Here is a 22,209-nt window from a genome sequence, read left to right on the forward strand (position 1 = left end):
TACAAAATGTACAAAAGCTGAGGTACAAGCTATACATCTCTGTGTAGAGGCATAAAACTAGGGAAGGATTTGCAGCAGAAAGGGGAAGGGGCAGGAGCTGCAAGCCAGCAATCCCTCAGTATGTTTGACTGAAAGATAGCCCTTCCAGATGCCCCTCTGAAAATGAACTCCATGGTCAAATAAATTTGGGAAATTTCCCAGACTACAATGCTTTTGGACTTTTGGGAAACACATCACAATAATAGGTTTTAATGTTCCGTAGTAAAGAAATCTGTGTTGCTTAGTTTAACTCTCCTTTTCCTTAATAAATGTACTGAATATACTTCTGTAAATGTTATAGTCACAAGCCTGAGAAATTAATAAGGAGAAGTAGAAAAGAAAGCCTTTCAAGAGCTTCTGTGCCCAACAGAAGGCAGTGAGGGTATTCAATAATCATATGGGGTATATGCATGTAAGTTACAATTTTTGTGAAGATATAGGTAATGTCATTTCATGTTCTTCAGTAGTCAAGGAAAAAAAGTTAATTATCTGACCTTTTTCCAAAAACAGAGTTAATTTTTAATCTGAAAGATGTACCAGAGTCTGGCTTTCAACTTATTACAAATGTAGTCCACATTTATGTTCCTCAAAAGTCTAGTGCTGAGATGGTTATCTCTCAAAAAAAAAAAAAAAATCCAAAATATTCACCAGGTTTAATTTTTTCAATTCTCACTGAAAAATCTAGAACAGAGTGCTGTTGATAAGCAAAACAAAAGTAGAACACATTTTTTTTTCATCCAGGATGTATCTCTCAAATGAAATTGTATGGGATTAAAATTTACAATGCTAGCAGTTTGAAGCAAATGCAATAACACTTTGAAGTAGCATTACAAGATTTATTTTTACATACTTAAAATTCAAAAACTCTTTGGAGAATACTGGAAATGGAAAATGTTTACTCTAGGAGCACTCAACTATGTTTTGGCTCAACACTAAACCATAAAATAATTCATGGAGCATACCTAACATGTGGTTCTTAGAGTCTGCTTTGTAAATAGATTTTAAATCATTCAGGTGGTAAAAAAGACAAACAATCTTTGATTCTCTAAGATTATATACAGAAAGAGTCTCATGGATGATCTAAAACAGTAGTTAATCACCAAATTTTGTATAAAATCACATTGCTTTAGGTGTTTACTCTGTAGTGCTCATCCAGTGGAACTTTCCTGAATCCTGGACATGCTCGTAATAGCCACATATGGCTACTGAGTGCTTGAAATGTGGCCCAAATGACAGAATTTTTAATTTTATTTAATTTTAATTAATTGGATTTAAAATTAAATAGCCACATACAGTTAGTGACTACTATATTAGACAGCACAGCTTCAGCCCTTGTAACTCATGACTAAGAATGGAGCTCAAGTCAAATTTCTGTCGTTGCTCAATATGCCATTCTGTCAAGGGGAGGGGTACTTTTAAACCTGATGATCTAAGTGCTATCAGCAGAGAGCCACCAGCTGTTAAGCCACGTAGAGTTTGCCTTAATAATAAAGAATCATTTTACCCAGTGGCATGCCTTCTTGGAGAGGCATACAACCAAAGACTGGTTTCAGAAGAGGCATCAAGGCCTGGTCATTCAGTTCACTCATGAACAATTCTGACAAACCATATACTCATGGGTGGTTGGACTATTCTGTAGTTCCACTTCTACCCCTTCCCAACCCTGCTTAAACTCTCTTTTTCCCCACAAGTGTTGATCTCTAATAAAAATTCTGATAACTAGACTTTTCTCTCAGCTCCTGCTCCTGGAGAACCCAGCTATTGGCAATTTCTAAGAACTGATAGGGAGAGGTTTTTAAAATTGCTCAATGAAAAAAAAGTATAAATAAGTATTAAGGTATACTACATTTTTATATAAAATTGAAGGGGGATAAAAGAATATACATTTATTTGCTTATTTTCTACAAAAAGAAATACAGGAAATACATTAGGGAGTGAGGAAAGTGAAATGGAAGAACTGAGCTGAGGCAGGGTAGGACAGTGACACTCTTCAGAGTGTTCATGGTTGTATAATTTTGACTTTTGGAACCACATTATATTTTATACTAAAAGAAGTCAATGAAGACAGAGGGAACAAACATTTAAAGTGAAATATAAATAAAAACAAATAAATCTAAATAAATTTTATCTTTTCTAAAGATTCAATTTATTTATTTGACAGAGAGAGATAGCAAGAGGGGGAACACAAGCACAGGGAGCTGGAGAGGGAGAAGCAGACTCCCCACCGAGCAGGGAGCCTGATGGGGGGCTGGATCCCAGGACCCTGATATTATAACCTGAGCCAAAGGCAGCTGCTTAATGACTAAACCACCCGGGTAACCCCTCTAACATTTTAAGTTAGTATCAACCACACTAAAGAGGATGAAGATGAAGAACTAACCCAACAAATTTCTAATCACAATATTTTTACTGCATACTTTTGGTTCAAAGGTAAAAACTGCACACACACACATACACACACAAGAAACAGAAGTTCTTTGTACTACTCTACCAATCAGTCTTTAATATTAAATTATATCAAAATTTAAACACAACAAAAATAAACAAAGAAAATTAATTTATATGTATTAACATCACTGCCTTTAGGAAAATCGGCAAGATTGCATCTATATTCTTCTATTACCTCCATAGTTTCCTTATTGCAACATATATAACAAGATCTCATATCTCAGTTACTGCACTTTGCTATTTATATACACAGATTGACAAATACTGTCACCTGGGTGGCTCAGTCAGTTAGGTGTTGGACTCTTGATTTGGGCTCAGGTCATAGTCTCAGGATCCTGAGATCAAACCCCAAATTGTGCTCTTCACTCAGCAGGGAGTCTGCTTGAGATTCTTTCTCTCCCTCTCTTTTTGGCCATCCCCTGATGCTCTCACTCTCTCTCTCTCAATAAATAAATAAATAAATAAATAATCTTAAGAAAAAGATTGGCAAATAGGTAGTTTCAAATCTCAGTTTATTTAGCTATATTTCCACTTTGAGTTTAGATTTACTTTATAATGAATTCGCAGTAAAGCTATAAAGAAACTAAACATCTTTACTATATCTGGTTTTGCAAAAGGATAAAAATACACAAAAATTAAATTCCATATATATTAAAGCAGTTTAGCATTTTTATAGGCCATAAAGTAATTGATTAAAATTCAGTAAATAATTGAAAAAATATTTAGGAAACAAACGTTTGTTAGAAAATTCAATATTATATTACTGGCTACTACTAATTTATGAGATTAAAAAGAGATTATTGGAGGAACTAAGAGACTGCTATGGATAACTTTATGGCAACAAAGTGGACAATGTTGAAGGAATAGATAAATTTCTAGAAAAATATGACTTACCAAAATGAATCATGAAGAAATAGAAAATATAAACTGACAAATTACTAGTAAGAATTTTAAACCAAAAACCTCCCAACATGGGCACCTGGGTGGCTCAGTTGTTTAAGTGATTGCCTTCAATCATGATCTTGGAGTCACAGGATCCAATGCCACATTGGGCTCCCTGCTCAGCGGGAAGTCTACTTCTCTCTCTGACCCTCCCCATTCTCATGCTCTCTCTCATTCTTTCTCTCTCAAATGAATAAATAAAATCTCTAAAAACACAAAACAAAACAAAACAGAAAACCTCCAACAAAGAAAAGTCCAAGACCAAATGTCTTCACTAGTGAATTCTACCAAATATTTTAAAAAGAGTTAATACCAACCCTTCTTTAAATTTTCCAAAAGATAGGAGAAATACTTTCAAATTCATTTTATAAAGTCAGCATGAAACTGATAACAAAACCAGACAGAGACATACACACACACACACACACACACACACACACACAAATCAGAGACCAATATACCTAATGTACATAGGTGCAAAATTTCTCAACAAAATAGTTAACAAACTAGCTAACAAAATTTATCAGGATATTAAATGGATTTTACACCATGATAAAGTGTGATTTATTCCTAAGACACAGGAAGTTCCACATATGTAAATCAGTATAATATACCTCATTACAGAATGAAAAATAAAAATCATATGATCTCAATAGATACAGGGAAGGCATTTGACAAAACTCAACAACCATTTATGATGAGAACTTTCAACAAAGCAGTTATGTAGGGAAAGTACCTCAAAATAATAAAGACCATGTGTGACAAGGCCATAGCTAATCATTCTCAACAGTGAAGAGCTGAAACTAAAAGTTTTTCCTCTAAGATTGGGAACAAGATCACCACTTTTATTCCACACTGTACTAGAAATCCTGGCCAGAGCAATTAGGAAAGAAAGACAAAAATCCAAGTCAAAAAAGAAGGGATGAAAGATCACAATAACCTAAAGGCTCCACCCAAAATCTGTTAGAATAGACAAATTTAGTAATGTTGCAGAATACAAAATGAATATACAAAAATCAGTTATGTCTCTGTACACTAAAAATTTACTATTGGAAAGAGAAATTAAGAAAATAATTCCATTTACAAAGCATCAAAAAGGACAAGTTATTTAGGAAAAAGTTTATCCAACAAGGTGAAATATCTGTACACTGAAAACCATAAGACCTTGATTTGAATAAAATTTTTTTAAAATGTAAATAAATTTGATGTAAATGTAAATTAAATATCCCATGTTTCTGGATTAGAGGAATTAATGTTGTTAAAATTTCCATAATACCAAAACAGATCTATAGATTAATGTAATCCCTATAAAAACAGGCAAAAATAGAAAAATGGGACTGCATCAAACTAAAAAGTTCTGTACAGCAAATGAAACCATCAACAAAATGAAAAGACAACCTATGGAATGGGAGAATATATTTGCAAATCACTTATCAGATAGGTGTTATTATTTGAAATATACAAGGAACTCTTATAATGCATGAAAGAAAAAAAAAAAGGAAGGGAAGGAAAGGATTCAATTGAGAAGTGGGTAAAGGACGTAAATAGACATTTTTCTAAAGATCATATACAAATGGCCAGTAGGTACACAAAAAGTATTCAACATCATTAATCATCCAGGAAATGCATACCAAAACCAATATGAGATATTGCCTTATACATGTTAGGATGTCTATTATAAAACAGTAAAAGATACAAATGCTGGTAGGCTGTAATGGGAACCCTTGTACACTGTTGGTGGGCATGTAAACTGGTACAGCCAGTACGGAAAACACCAGGGAGGTTCCTCAACAAAAGAAAAATAGAACTACTATAAGACCAAGTAATCTTACTTCTGTGTATATATAGAAAGGCAATGGAAACACTATCTCAAAAAGATACCTATATTCCTATGTTCATTGCAGCATTATTCACAATAGCCAAAGTATGAAAACCACCTATGTGCCAGTCAATAGAGGAATGAACAACAAACAAACTATGGTATATGTAAACAACCAAAAATAAGGAATCCCTGCCATTTGCAACAACTTAGGTGAATCTGGAGGGCATTATGCTAAATGAAATAATCCAGATTAGGAAAGATAAATATTGCATGGTATCATTTACGTGTGTAATCTAAAAAGAAGAAGGAGGAGGAGGAGGGGGAGGGGGATGGAAGGGGAAAAGGGAGGGGGAAAGGGAGGAGGGGGAGGGGTAGGAGGGGGAGGGGAGGGGGAGGAGGAGGGGAGGGAGAGGAGAAGAAGAAAGGGAAAAGAAGAAGGACAAGAAGGACAAGAAGAAGAAAGGATAAATAAAGAAAGGTTGAACTTATAGACTTACAGAATCAAAGTAGAATGGTGGTTGCCAGGTCTGGGAAGTGGGAGAGAAAGGAAGTGGCAAATGAATACAAACTTTCAAATATAAAAAGAATGATGGCTGAAGATCTAATGTATAACATGGTGACTCTAGTTGACCATATTGTATTATATAGTTGAAATTTGCTATGGGAATACAAGTTAAGTGTTCTCAAGAAAAAATAAAGAGAAGATATATAAATATGTTAGGTGAGGAATGTGGGGATCCTTCATAATTTGTAGATTTATTGGCTTTTCATACTGTATACCTCAAATATATTGAACTTTTGTCAAGTATACCTCGATAAAGCTGAAAAATGGGAAAAAAATTAAAAGGAATTAATGAAAACTGTAATTACCTTGACCTATTTATATACTTAATCGAGTGTCACATTTGACATGGACATAAAAAGTTTTTCTGCAGCCACTATATAACTAAATAGTAATTTACAGATTGCTTTGGCATCATATGGATTATGTTTTGCCATTAACTGGAAAAGAAAATAATGAACAGAAAATCATGTCCTATTTTCTGAAAGACATAAACAAAGAATACTTTTGAGTTAACTATAATTGCTGATTTGGAAATCAACTTCTTAAACAAAAATCTTCTTAAATAAAAAGCTTCTTAAATAAAAATCATGCCCTATTTTCTGAAAGAAATAAACAAAGAACACCTTTGAGTTGACTATAATTGCTGATTTGGAAATCAACTTCTTAAAATACTGACACTTAATATATAAGGCTATGAGAATCCTATGTGATACTCCCACCGTGTCATTTGCCACCTGTTGAAAATTCACTCTTCATAATGGATAGTTCAGAAATAAAAATTGCTATTATTTTATGTTGCCTTTATCATTTGATAGTGAATGTAAGAGCAGACTACAGGGATTTTTTTCTTTTTTAAGTTTATTTCTGACATTAGTTCTAATCCTTCCTCTAAGATAGCTTAGGTTTGTCAAAAGTAAGACCAACAGCTACTATAGTATATAGTTCCTGACCATGACAGATAAGAAAGTATGAAAATTGGCTGGAAAACGTAAAATTAATTGTGTTGTGGGGGCACCTGGGTGGCTTAGTCCATTTTTGTCCAACTTTGGCCCAGGTCCTGATCTCAGGGTCCTGAGATGAAGCCCTGCATGGGGCTTTGCACTTATGGGGGAAAAGATTTTCTCTGTCTCCTTCTATTTCTCCCCCAGCTCCTTCTCACAATCTCTCTCACAAATGAATGAATGAATAAATATTTTTAAAAATCTATTCATTTATTTGAGTTGAGGGACAGAGGGAGAGGGAGAGAGAATCTTAAACAGACTCCCTGCTGATCAGGGAGCATTGGGCTCCATCTCACCACCCTGAGATCAGGACCTGAGCCAAAACCAAGAGTCAGATACTTAACCATTGTGCCACCCAGGTGCCCATATAAATCTTTAAAAAATTGTGTTGCACAGCATGACTTATTATTTCTCAGGCATATTCTTGCTCTTTTATGTAATTTTAGCTTATATCTTCTGCTCAGCTACTGCCTAATACATTGAAAAAGTGGGTTGTACCCATGATGAGAACAACAATTTGTATTTTTGAGAAAGATAATCAGATGGCTGTATTTTACAGTTTAAAGTTCTTAGATAAAAAGGTTAATAAAGTCATGGAAATGATGTTTTAAATATATTCCACTAAAATAATTTATATAATTTTGTGGTTGAAAAAATAAAACCAGGTCTTTTCTCGATACTGTTTTTCCTCACATAGTTTGGTTAGTTAATTAGTTGTTCAATTTATTTCTTCCATTATAATTTCTTTTATAATTATTGTATTCTTATAGAGAAGAGTAGAAATTATATTCTGGAAGAATATCGGCAATTGCATATGATTTAATCCTAATTTTTTCTGATGTCATATTGCTGTAGTCTAAACCTGCAGGCAAGTTTTATAATTTTACCATTATACTTTATATTTCATTTTCAACATTACACTTAATCATGTGTTAAAAGTGGGGAGGAAACAAACAGAGCCAAGTGTATTTTAGCATTAAATTCAATCATTTGTCCGATGTCACACCAAATGCAATTCTTATTTTCATAAAACTAACTTACCTAAATTTTATGATTGATGCAAGATAATAGTGGAATTCTCATTAGGTTAGAAGTTAGGCAACTTGGGGTTTAAGTGTTGGTTATATTAGTCTGATCACTTTGAATAAAGCTCAGTTTCTCTATGGATCAGTTTACCTATCTGGAAAGTGGGGACAGTAAAAGCTGTCCTGTTGAAAAATCTAACAAGATAAGGCATACAAAGTCCTATAACAATGTAAAACTAATTTTCTTATTGTTTCAATTAGCTTCTTATCTCATTGTGATGGAAATTTACTGATGAATCATTTTTTCAAGCAGTAGATTTTTTCATCTTCTTAGAATTCCAGATTTTGGGGGAAACTTTAATTCTGATACAAATTGATTGTCTCCATTGATAGAGTGGGTGTTTAGTTTAAAATAGAGAGTTCTGAGTACAATAATAAGTAAAGAACATTCTGACTGAGTAGAAAACCATGTGGCACTCATATTGTCTATGAACAATAATCATTCAAAAATATTCTCTAAAGAGCTGTAATCTTAGACATTACAGTAATCAATTACAAATTTCCCTGTTTAGGACCAAGAAAACTTAGTAACTAAAATTATTTTACAAAACAAAATTTAGATTTTTGAAAGGAGCATTTTGAATTCAAACAATCTCTCTTCTCACAATGCCGCAAATGAAACTTATTGAAAAAAAAATCAGCTTAACTTTGAGCCACTCTTTAAATGTTTCTAAGGACCAATTTGGACAATATTTCATGTAAAGCTGAAGCCTTCCAGACACATACAAGAACCAACAGTTAGAGTAAAATAATAAAAATACAGACACTTTATTTTTTTCCAACAAGGCAACAAGACATTTCATGCTGTGAATATCTAACACTTTGTTTTGACAACTAGGCACACATTTATATTTCCTGCTATTCTAGTCAGGGAATAGTTCAACACTGTCTCAGTTGATTTAGTGCCAAGTCAAGTCAATCTTTCGACATTTGTCCAGGTAACTGGACCAAGAAAGCCTGGAGAAGACTTGTCACAAATTACAGTGATATTCGTTATTCTTTGAGTGGTTTTTGGTTGGCAGAGGTGATGTTGAACAGACAGCAGGTAAACAACACATAGATCCACTGAATTGTAACACTGGGAATATTAAATAAACTGTGTCGTTTGATACATTTCACTAGAGTAAAACCACTGAAACAACTTTCTTCTCTAGAATTTAAAACAAAGAAAAAAGGGGCGATAAAATGGGACTGTAACAAACATAAAGAGTGACAGATACAGAAAACTTTAAATTGGGATGGATTTCAGTAAATGGTGTAAAAGAAGAATTAAGTCTCAGGCAAGATAAAAGAAAATTTGGATTTCTATTAACTAGTTGTCCATAGGTTAGACAGGCAGATATTTGAAGATGGTACTAAAATCAAAATGAACCCTATAGCATGCAGAGGTTTCAGAAGATAAATTATTTTAAAAATATGGAAAGAAAAGGACTTCTAACTACTACTTCTAGTCTAGTTGTCAGACCATCGGAAACTTACAATTTGGGGAAGGATTTTCTTTTCCATGTTTCAACACAGACTAAATAATATACTCCTTAAAGGGTCTATTTCTTACCTCCCCTTATTTAATTCTCATCCATAGCTTTCTGATTCTCTCTTTGTTTTGAGCAAAACCAATTAATGATTTTAAGCTAAGCATATTTTTTTATTATAACTAATCACTGGTGTTATAATTATGACCAGTTATTATAAATGTTAGTTCATATGCCTCATTTACATGAGCCCTTAGCTAACATGATCAAGTTTTTGTGCCTCAAAACTATTCGAACCCTATATGGACCAGAAAGTCTCTTAGAATTCTAAAAGTAAATGGTTCTAGGAAATGTGGTTTGCTTAGATCATAGTTTCGTGTAGTTGAAATACTTGTAGCAAGTTGGTAGAAGTACTTATGATGAAGTCTGATATTTTGGACACTTAATCTTTGACATATTTGATAAGTTATCAAAGGAATTAAGAGAATAGATTAGACTTTTAATATCCTGATATCTTAAGCAGAATTTCTGTTGTTCTAAGTGGTAGAATATGTATGAAAGAACAAACAGAGCATTTAAGGAGAAAAACCATGTATTTTATAAACAAATCCATCAGAGGTACATGCTGATACACACTTTTTTGTTTTGTTTTAATTACGTTAATTAAAGCAGGGTATGGCCTAGGGTCAGAATCATCAAAGACAAGTAGTCATGTTAAAGGAACAAGTTATTCACTCAATCAATATTTACTGAGAGCTAATGGAGTACAAAAATTGGATCCAGGCTCCAGAACGCAAATATTCCTCAGTCCTGATTAACATGGAGGTGGGGAAAATAAAAGGCAGCAATATAAGATGTTTAAAGAACAGTAACATGAGGTCACAAAGTTTGGGTCAGGAGTCCTAGCCACCCAACTATGATTTGGAAAAGAAGCATAAAGTTTCTAGCTCAGCAGGTCTCAAAATTCATTTGCATCAGAACCATATGGAGAGTTTGTTAGAATACAGATGTTTGGACCCCTCCCTCAGAATTCCTATCTAAGTCTGGGGCAAAGTTTGAGATATTGCATTTCTTTACAATCTTGTAAGATCTGTATCTATATCTATACATAGCGACATATTTATTATATTAGTATAATTCTTTTTAAGGTAAATAAAATAAGACTCAGGGTGATTAATATGCCAAGGGAATCTAGAGTCTTATTTTTATTAAAAGAATGAGAAGACATCATTTTCCTGATATAGGAGGAAAGCATTTTTAAAAACTTCTTTTTATCCTTTGCTCTGATTCTATAATAACCAAGAATTTTTCAGATATGCAATGAGATGTACTGAGAAGAACGATCTTATAGGAAGTTCCTGTGTCTTATTTCAACAATCCATTTGGATCTTATGTTGCAGAAGAGTGCCTTAGCATTCTTATTTTAAAAAACACCTACTTGAATCAATTCAAAAATTGTGGTATACTTTCCAACAATAAATTGTTACATGGAACAGTGAATAAACATCAAAGACATTATTCTAAGCAAAAGAACCTGCACCTAACACAATACATACTCCATGATAAAAGTGAGACCGGTGCGGAGCAAGGGCTGGTGATGGGGAATGACTGAAATTTCCGATGTGATAAAAATGTACTATAGCTAAATAGGCATGGAGATTATATGGGTATGTCCTTTTGTTGGTTAAGATGTCTGCATTTCAATTTATGTGAATTTTTTCTGTACAAATACAAGTGGTGTTGTGGGGTGTGAGGAGATGTACAGACAACAGAAAAATAGCAGAATGTAGATAGTTGACAAAGCAAGGTGAGGCATATGGAAAGTTCGTTATGCTCTTCTGTTTATTATGTATATATTAAAAACAAACATATAAAACCACCTATTTGTATTTTAATTATTCAATACCCTTCTTTAGGACTTCATTATCCTTAGACTAGTTAATAAAACAGAGTTCCTAATATTAGAAAAAGAGGTAGTTTTTTATTAGTTCCACTAATAATGATTTACCCAACAGTATTTAGGGTATTAAGTCAGATGCTGCTATTCACTTTGAGTAAATTATTTTTAGTAGTTTTTATTTACAATTCACAACCTGCCTTCTCTTCCTCCTTCCCTGCCCACAAAATTGAGGATGGTTTTGTTATTTTTAAAAATGTGAATAAAACCATAAGACACAGAGATCTTAAGATAATTGCAAGAGGAAGGGATAAATAAATCAGGAGCCAATGGTATAAGTCATTATGGTTAATCAGAGCTTCTTAGCAACCAGGGCAGAGAGAGAGAGGGAGAGAATTGAAGAAATCTGAATAAAGTCTATAACTGGTTAACAGCACCACATCAATGTGAATTTTATGGCTTTGATAACTGAATAATATTATATAAAATGTTAGTATGAGAGAAGTCTGGAATAAAGTCACACAGATTCTCTAAATAATCTATTTGAAAATTTTTATGAGTTGAAATTATTTCAAAGAAAAGGGAAGGGAATGGAAGAAAAGAGAAGGGGCAAATGGGAAAGGGAAGAGAAGGGAGGAGAGGGAAGAAAGGGAAAGGAAGAAGAAAAGGAAAGAAAAAAGACATGAAGAAAAAAGAAAAAGAAAAGAAAAAAGAGAAATGAGAAAAATGAAATGAAACAAAAGAAAAGAAATAAAAAGAGAAGAGAAAAAAATTCTGAGATTGCTTGAGACTCTGGCTAACATTTTGCTAGATATAATGGAATTCTACAATTATGAAATGATCTGAGTCAAAAAAAAATATTAAGAGCAAATGTTGCCAACTGGTCAATTCACCACCTTGAACAGAGTATTCATAAAGTAGCTTTTGATAGCCTTGCCGTCCATTGATTTGTTACAAAAACGTTAGCTGTCATATGCAGACTTGCAACTGCCCCTCAGAACAACGTGTTACTTAAAATATAACCCCCAAGAAATTTTACTAGTTACCAAGCACATTTAGATACAGCCTTAAGAAAAACAGATACTGCAACAGGCCTCTGGGGGAGAGGACGACATACAGCCTTGAAGCGGAGCAGCTGGGGACCCCCCAGCCCGCTGAGGGCTGAACGCTGCCTGCTCCATTTTTCCGTTATCTCCCCTTTCCCCACCAGAGAGCACTTGTGGCTACTTAGATAAGTCCTTTGAATGTGCTTGTTCAACTGTGAACTTTATACTACTTGTACAGACATATTCTGCCCTCCTTCTTGTTTATCTACATGGCATATGACTAACGTTTGACCTTCATCGACTCTTCCGCTGTTACTGTTTCTATCTAATAAAAGCGAGACTGTGGAGTTGCTCGGGGCAGCAATCTTTTGGACTGTTGTCCCCTACTCCCAATCTCTTGCAGCTGACTTGTTTGTGCCTAATTCTTCTCCCGTTCACCGACTGGAAGCGGCACAGACGCTTGAAGCTGAGGTGTTATTACCCAGGGAGGTTAGAGCTGACATTTTTGGTGATGTAGATGGACATTTCCTAATTTTAATTTCAAAATTCTAATAATGAGACAATAGACTGTAAAAAATACCTATCAATAAGGTCTCAAGGGAAATTCTTAAGTGGATTTTTAGCAATGTACTTTAGAGGATAAAGCAGTAATCAGTAGACCTAACAAAATTTATAAATTATAACTCATATTTGATTCAATTTACTTCATTATTGGAAAGTTAATGATTAATCAGTAAAGTTAATATACATAGAGAGAGAACAAGTGGACTTGAACAAGATAATTAGAAACTCGTGATATTTTGTAGAAAACAGGGAAAAATTTTGGCAGAACACATGAATAATTACATGATTTTTGTTGTTGTTGTTGTTAGTTTAATTACTGACTGTAGTGTCATGGTTAATGGGTTACTCTCACGCTGGAAGAAGGTTCACAGATCTTATTCCACAGCCAAGACTATATTAATGGACCACTTGTCAATGATACATTGGACAGAAATTCAATGATGCAGGGAGCACCTGCCAAATTCAGTTGTCTTCTGTCTGCCACATGACCCCCCAATAACATGAACACAACTTACTGAGAAAGAGAAGGATGTTTGATGCAAAGATGGCCATTTTCTATGCTTCCAGTGATTAAGATCCCTTCCCTTAGGGAGCCAGACAAGTTGATCATATTAACTCCATTCTTTATCAGCATCATTTCCTACTGCTTAAGTCACCTAACCAGACCATGTGTACCCCTAGACTCTCTGCTTTAAATAATTACAGACACCCTAAAGCAGCAGGTATTTCAACCTTCTAGGTATTTGTATATATTTTCCACCTATATGGAGTGCCTCTCCCACCTGGTATTAATTAAACTTTCAGTCAATCAATAATAACATATAAAATATGAAAATACACTTATGCAGACAAAAATAACTTATCCAGACAAAAATCCATTACAGACTGTTACAGACTTTAAAAAAAGTTTTGTTGCAATAGAGGGATAGTCTATAACTTGAGCAGATAAAAATCATTTTTTGAATATGGAGTGGTAAGAATTCTTCAACTTTGCTATCCCTTGACTAATCCAGCATGTACTTACAAATTATAACATGTAGTGTTTAAAAGAATGGGAAAGATTAACCGCACACTTACCCACACTTGGATAACCAGGCGTTGAAGGGTCCCCTCCTGGGTTCAGTGACACCATGAAGGTATCATGGCTAAGATTTGCAGTCTTTGGTAAATCACATGGGTCAATATATAGAAGAACACCACCAAATCCAGCCTTTTCTAATAAGGAAAGCTAAAAGAGAAGAGAAAACTATTAGTTTAATAGTTTTTAATAGCTTAATAGTTTAAATATTAACTTAATATTTAAAATATTATCATATACATTGAAAGTACTGCCATTTCATAACTAAGTCACTCCCCCCTCAAAATTAAAATAAAATGAAATAAAATAAGATAACTTTCTTTTCTGGGTTTTTTCTTTTGAAATGATTAGGCATTTCAGATTTCCCAATTATCAAGCCCAGTCACAGAGTTATTCCACTGGCTCTTCCTTTTTTTCCTCTGTCTCAACATTATTGTAGCAGCATTCCTATAATGTCTGTGTTTGATTTTAGTTGTCTGCACATGGAATTTCTCCCTCCCTCATTTTTAGTTGTCTAAGTAGATCTGGAGTCTCACTTTCATGAGATTAACAAAGGATCTACAAAAGACAAAATTCTGCTGTAAAAGAATTTTTTGGGCTGCTATAATGTCTTTCCCTTAAAGCAGAAGTCACCTACAATATTCTGAGATTATTTCCTAGAGGGCTCAGTCTGTCATCCTTGTTGCTAATATGTTGAAATACTTTCACATCGTTTGGCAAATAGCCGCTGTCCTGAACCATCCCGAAGGCCCCCCTGTCCTAGACACTCTGGTCCGTGCCCAGGATATTCCAGTCCTACCTCTCAGATATAGCAGCTGAGGGATGAAAAGAACCCAGGGGCCTCCTTCTGAATGGTCAGTTCCGGCTTTGTCTTGGTCATGAAAGATTTTTGAGAACAGTTCCTGATTACTTCACTTGAGACGTATCTAACGCAGATGACTCTCTGTTCTTCAGTATGTACACAATATATAAGTATGATGGGGCAGATGAACTTGCCATTTCATGTTGTTTCTGTTTTAACTTGGTAAATTAATTGTTGGGGTAAAGTGCTTATATAGCTGAGTGTGACTTACCTGATGTGAAAAACAATGATCATAATTTGGTAAACCATGTGTTTCCAATGAGAGAGGAAAAGCCCTTAGGCGACCTGGGGGAGGGCAATAATGGAGACTCTGACTAGGAATCACACTAAGTAAGCGTAGGCAGTTGCTGTCCCTTGTGTGACTGTAGTTAACACCTATACTTCACTTCCCAATAACTGCTTTACTTACTTATTAAGTTTTACAGTGGCCTAAGCAAGGCAGCAGCTGTGGGCCTAGCTGAGCCCCTCCATGAGGAGAGAACCATGCTTATCTTCTCTACAATGTGCATTTGCTCTTAACAGGCACATAGTAGTCATTCACCAGGATTGTTAAATGAAGGAACAAATGAGAAAGATGCTGGTTTGGCACAGCACCTACTCTTTAAAAAAACACAGAAAGAGAATTCTGAGAAAATACTTAGGATACACCTTTTGTTGTTGTTTTAAAGATTTATCTATCTATTTATTTATTTATTTGAGAGAGAGTGAGAGACAGTGCATGTGGTACAGAGGGGCAAAAGGAGAGAGTATCTCCGGCAGACTCCCTTCTGAGTGCCAAGCCTGATGTAGGGCTCCATCCCAAGACCTCATAGCATGACCTGAGCTGAAATCAACAGCAAGATGCTCAACCCACTGAGCCACCCAGGTGCCCTGGGATGCAGTTCTATTGGAAAAATAAAGCATATAAGTGTACATATAATATGGTTTTTACATAAGAGAAGTAATATGCAGAATAGTAAAAAAATATACTTGATGTAAGTACATCACATTAAAGGTGTTTTTTCAACTCTTGTAAAAATATTCTGTACTTTCCAATTTTTGAGTAATGGACAAGGATGTATTATCTAGTTAATGTGTTATATTAAATAAGGTCTATTTAATTATTAATCAGAAAAAATAACCTTGTGAGCCTAAGCAAAGAACAATTGACTCCTGTTGAATTAGGATTTTCTCATCAGTGTTTTAATGAAAAGGGAGGAGGATTTAGGGAGAGGGGAAGAATGAGAAAAGGAAAAAAGAACAAAGAATATGTCAATAAGAGGGCCACATTTAAGATGGACTCTCTAAAAGCTCACACTGAAGTCCTTAGGGAGGGCTTTTATTGTTTAGATGCTGAAGTTACTACTTTTATAAAGAATGACCAACGGAATGACTTCGAATGTTCTGCTTACTATAGAAGAATAAATCAAGAAAAATATGAACAATTCTCGAAAGGAGGTTTTAAATATTAAAATTACTTTTTAAAAATATTAAAGTGACTTGTCATCATTAGAGAAAAAAGATACAGCCAAAATAATAATAATAATAATAGCAATAGTCCTAGTAACCTATCTGTCAAGAAATAGCAAATGTTAATATGTTGGAGTCTTTAAACCCTTTTATTAGGGCTTAGACACATATGCACATATACTTACAAAATAAGACCACACACCACAAATTTTGCAATCTATTTTTTCCACTTAAAAGCACATACTAAATATCTGTCCATGTTGATAAGTACACTTCTATACAACATTAATAGCTGTATACGATACATACGTGAATGTTATAAATAATATAATAATAAAATATAGGAAGGCTGAAGTCATGCCATTTGCAATGATGTAGATGGAGCTAGAGGGTATTACGCCAAGTGAAATAATTAGGCAGAGAAAGACAAATACCATACGACTTCACTCATATGTGGAATTTAGAAACAAAACAGCTGAATACATCAGAAGGAAAAAAGCAGAGAGAGAGGGAAGCAAACCATAAGAGACTCAAATACAGAGAACAAACTGCGGGCTGAGGGAGGGCGGTGGGCGCCCGATGGGCTAGATGGTGAAGGAGATCAAGGAGGGCGCTTAATTGTGACCAACACTGGGTACTGCAGATAAGTGACGAATCACTAAACGCTACTCCTGAGACCGATATTACACTACATGTTAACTAGAATTTACATAAAAATCTGAAACAAAAAAAATATATAGAAAGGCTATCAAATGTTATTTGACCAATCCTTGGCTGTTGGTTTTATAAATTTTGAATTTTTTATATCATACTTCAGCAAACTTCTTTATAGTTAAATGATGGCACAAAATGTATTTTTTCGTGAAGTGTATTTCCACAGGTAGAATTTCTAGGTGAAAGTATTGCTACTTTTATGATTTTTGACAAACTATTTTCCCTCCAGAAAAACTATAACAAGTTACATTCTTACCATTCGTATATCTGAGTACTTGTTTCCTCGATCACCAGCATTGAATATTATTTTTTAAGAAATATTTGCCAATCTAGCTAAAAATTATTTGTCCATTTTTTAAATATACAGGTGAAGTTAAATTTATTTTTGTTTGTAATTTTGGCCACTTGCATTTTTTTTTTTTTGAGAATTACCTGCTAGTGAAAATTTTTATTATTTCTGGGGTAATCATTCACAACTATATATTGAGCATCACTTCTGTGCAGGTAATATGCTGGCATTGGCATATGGAGTTAAGTAGGACAGTCTCTGTTATGCTCTCAGGAAGTTCATTTAACCAGTGGAATGATGAATAGTTTTCATCTTAAGTGTTAACCTCAATTAACTGACAATGAGTGGCTGCCTGGGGAAGTGTTTTGAGGCCAAGTTCAGGGTCAGTGAAAAGTGGAAAATGGTTCTATAAGAGATGTCTGCCATGGACACAAGAAAGCCAGTAATTAACTATTTGACTATTGAAAATTTAAGAAATCTCATGACTTAGAATTTATCATAATGAAAAATAAAATGCTACAGTTGCATATTTTAATTCTTCTATTATGTTTGGTAATACACTGTGATTCCTTTTATAATCAATACAGACCATGATATTTTTCTAAACATGACAGCTTATAATGAGGCAAAGCAGTTTAATAGTATGGTATCTTCTGCCAGAATTGATTAATTCCCTACAACCCTGAAGAGATAGCCTTTTATGTGATTTTTATCCCCTCTTCTAATCCTCTGCCTGCAATGGTTGGACCTGAGGTATAAACTTCTCCAATTTTATCAAATCTAGTTCATGATGCTGTCCCTTGTTTGCTGCCATAGAGCCCTTAAATAAGTGGCTTAATTTAGTGACCTAATTTTAGAAATTATCTATTGCTGGATTTCCACTGAAGTTAGCAATTGAGGAAAATGCCTACATTAAATCAGATTAAAAAAAAAAAAGTTCCTCTGCTTTGTTAGTATTGCATTTTGAACACAGTGAGGTAGTGGTTGCCTAAAATACTCAAAGGAGCTACTATTCTGGTGAGATTATATTCTTCAAATGCATTCAAAGGCAAGTACATATAAAAAGGATGAAGGTACCTGTCATCAGGTTGTCTGCTTTTGACTGTTCCTGGGAGCACAGGTGAAAATTGTTTGCCCCGCCCAGCACCTTTCATTCCTTTAGATTGTTTTAGCCCAGGATGATGATTATACTAGGGGTCCATTTCTTGAAAAGAGAGGGCAAATGTAAGGCTAAGATTTCCTAATACTACTTTGATTATCCTTTGCTTCTCTTTATCAAGTATATATATATATATATATATAAAATGAGTTTGGAACAGAAACAAAAAAATGAGTCAAGCAAATGGTATTGAGCTTCAGTGTTATAAGGTCATGTACAGCAAGCCGCAGCCACCGGCTAGTATACTATACTGACCCATTAGGCTATACCGCCCCGCAAGTGCACCATTTCCTAATTTACACAAAGTGCCATAGGAGCATGTTTCCATGAAAATAGAAATCATTAAACCAGTGTCATAGCTTTGAATCTTTTATTTAGCTCTAAGATGACTAAGTGCTGAGCTAACATGAACCTTACTTAAGTATTCGTGGGAGCTAAGATCCCAACACACCTGCGATGTCTGAGGTAGGTCCTGGACTAGAAACTGAGAAACGGTCAATAGTCATCCTGGAACACTTTCCTATTTCTATATGCAGAGTCAGTCAATTCCCTTCAAGCTAGGTCATGGCTCCACCATTTGAAGCAATTATAGTCCTTAAAGTAAAATTTTATTGTATTTTTTATCTCTAGGAATTCATAAGGATTTGATGGGTATTTTTAGTAGCCTAGGCTATGATCCGCTTGAAGACAGGAATGCTATTGCTTTATTTTATATCCCCAGTGCCTAGCATAGCACGTGGCACCAAATGATTTCTCTATTGTTGAGTTAATGAGTAAATTAGTGTATGTATCAACGAATGAATGAATACATAATGCATATAGGGACAAATGTATTACATGAATGTTATTCTCTTCTATATTTCACACCCACTGGCTTGGAAAACATGCAATACATTTTGTTTGTGGCATTTTGTATATATGTATTTTGGAATATGAACATAAATATTAATCCAACCTGTTTCTGAACTTAAACACACATACTCCATTAAATGGGTTGCTTTCTCCTTAAACTTCTATAAAAATGCATAATTAAAACAGAATTTGTTTTGATTTTTGTTTTATTTCATTTTATGTTTTGTTATCTAAAAGTTAGAGATAAGGACAGTGGAGACTAAGGCACTGGGATTTGAACATGTGAGTTTGTCTTTTTGACAGGGTCATGCAGATAAAAGGTCTTTGGCTAACTTCAAGATGACTGATCCCATATTTCTTGCTATGAGCCATATTAATATATTTCTCCTTGTGTATAGTGTATACAGCTAGGTCCTAACAGTTGCCAGATAATTGCCTCTGAAATAAACGATACTAGAAATCCATGGGCAGGATATAACGGTCTTATTGAGCAGATCTAACAAAATTCAGAGTTCCCTAAAAACTACTCATTCAGGGAATAAGTAGTCTGATACCTAAAAATGGTCCAACATGGGTTCGTTCATATTCCCATTGCCTGAAGACTGGCAGCATTTGGGTGGCTGCATGGTATTCATACATTCAGGAAAAAAAAAAATCATTCATAGGAGGTGAAAGCCAGGAATCATGAAAGAGAAAGGACCCTGTTCTGATATTTGTCATATAGCTTCTTCCCTATTGACTTCTTTTCTTTTCAATCAAAATGTTTTCTCTATTCCAGAAGGAGGGTGCTGCTATGAAATAGACAATCCACTTCTCCAATGTCTTCACCATGAATTCCACAGCTAGACTTTAATCCATCTACAGATGTTCCTAAGTTGTCAGTTCACCCTTCAGAACCCACTGAACACCAGCCTTGCTCTTTATATTTTTCACTGGTTACAATGTGTGGAATCCCTCAACTATCACCTGATTTTAAGAACCAAAGTTAGAACCTTGTGATTTGGGGGCACCTGGGTGGCTCAGTGGGTTAAGCCTCTGCTTTTGGCTCAGGTCATGATCTCAGGGTCCTGGGATGAAGCCCTGCATCGGGCTCTCTGCTCAGCAGAGAGCCTGCTTCTCTCTCTGCCTGCCTTTCTGCCTACTTGTGATTTCTTTCTCTCTCTGTCAGATAAATAAATTTTAAAATCTTAAAAAAATATTTCTAAAATATTTTTTAAAAAAAGAAGCTTGTGATTCTGTTTTTTTAACTTCTTCAAAATATTGGCTGAGCACTAGAACCATTTCTCTGATCTCCATAGCTAGAAAAGCTCTCTGAGTCTTCATGTGGAAAACAAAAGTAAAGATAAAAAGAGGAAATATGTAAGAGGGACTTAATTTTACAAATAAAATTAAGGTCTACTGTTATGGGCTGAATTTTGTTCCCCTAAGATTCACAAGTTTATGTCCTAACCTTCAGTACCTCAGAGTGTGAGTGTATTTAGAAATAGAGCCTTTAAAGAAGTAAATAAAGTTAAATAAGGTCAACCTGATGGACTCTAATCCAGTATGACTAGTGTCCTTAAGAAGAAGAGAGATAGACATCAGAAAAGTATGTACATAGAGAAAAGGGATATGAGGACTGAGCAAAAAGGAGGCGATTGACAGGCCAAGAAGGAAGACCTTAGGATAAACCAAACATGTCAATACCTTGATATTCAATTTTCAGTCCTTCAAACTGTAAAAAAATAAATTCCTCTTGAAACTACCTAGTCTGTGGTATTTTGTTATGGCAGCTCTAGTGAACTCGCATATTCACATAAGGTGCCAAACTTTATACAAAGACTCTGGAAAATAATTGCGATCAGAATCTAAGTCTTCTGAGTCTTTTTGAAACTAAATTGTGAAGGACTAGTTGCACATCTACTGTGAGCCAGATACCGTCCCCAAAGTTATTAGTGGAATTTCATTCAGAATATCTGGTATGTCATTTCAATTCCACTATGTAGTTGTTGAAGTCATGATTCAGAAAGGTTAAAAGGCTGATCCACAGTCAGAACAACTAAGTGGTATTCTAGGGATCAAACCAGAATTTTCCAATTTCAAGTTTGGCAATCTTTCTGCTAAAGCAGAGCTTTCCTTTCAGTTATACATCTATCCTTTACAAAGATAAATAGACTGGCTAAAGGGTGAATTTATAAAACACATCAGATTCTCTTGTTGTGATTTGCTTTCTGAGAGGACACCGGAATCAATACTGTGTGAATTATATGCCTGTTTATTTAGATTACTAAAAAGACCTGGATTTTTACAAAGTACTGTCAGGGCATTAATATGCATTATAACAGAAAGCATTAAGGATTCATGGCTATGGTAACAGAAAAATCAAAATAAACTTAAAAAAAACCATGAACCTAATATTTCATATTCATGAAATGAATATTTATTTATTTCATTTTTTCTTATTCATGTAAACTACATGACTCTGGCATATATGAAAAATAAAAATATTGGACACATAATATGTGATCATTCTTTAAGCAGATATTTTGACTTGAGGGCTTAAATTTTATGTTATTCTTCCTTTTTGAGATTGTTTTCCCTGTTTATAGGTTTGTTGTTTTGCCCTTTAATTATGTATTGTATTGTTAGTATACCATTAAAGAGATTTGTAAGATTCCTGTTTGCTTTGTTATGTTTCAGAAATAAACCCACTTTCCTTTGTTAAAGAAAAAAAAAAAGACTATTATGGTGAGGAATATTCACTGTAATCAGACTGAGTGTATCCAAGACATAATCACAGCATTCTTTTTTGATTTCACCAAACACCTCTACTTAGATTTCAAATTGCTTTACTGAATGTATCTAAAGTTATTTAAATAATTCCAGTGAGATTAATAAGAAACAATGACCTTCTGCTTTTGTGAGGAAAAAACTGGAAGCTATGCA

At 34.5% G+C, this 22,209-nt stretch overlaps 1 protein-coding gene across 5 annotated transcripts in view; it reads right to left on the reverse strand.

Annotated features, from left to right (window-relative positions):
• NAALADL2 (N-acetylated alpha-linked acidic dipeptidase like 2) overlaps positions 1-22,209 on the reverse strand; it is a 1,363,661-nt gene that overhangs the window by 457,757 nt on the left and 883,695 nt on the right. For all 5 annotated transcript variants that reach the window (XM_059163440.1, XM_059163438.1, XM_059163439.1 and 2 more), the window contains one exon: positions 13,959-14,109. In XM_059163440.1, coding sequence (XP_059019423.1) covers positions 13,959-14,109 — 151 coding nt within the window. The remainder of the gene's footprint in view (positions 1-13,958; positions 14,110-22,209) is intronic.

This window comes from Mustela lutreola, chromosome 2 (assembly GCF_030435805.1).
Source record: "Mustela lutreola isolate mMusLut2 chromosome 2, mMusLut2.pri, whole genome shotgun sequence".
Classification (NCBI taxonomy): Eukaryota; Metazoa; Chordata; class Mammalia; order Carnivora; family Mustelidae; genus Mustela; species Mustela lutreola.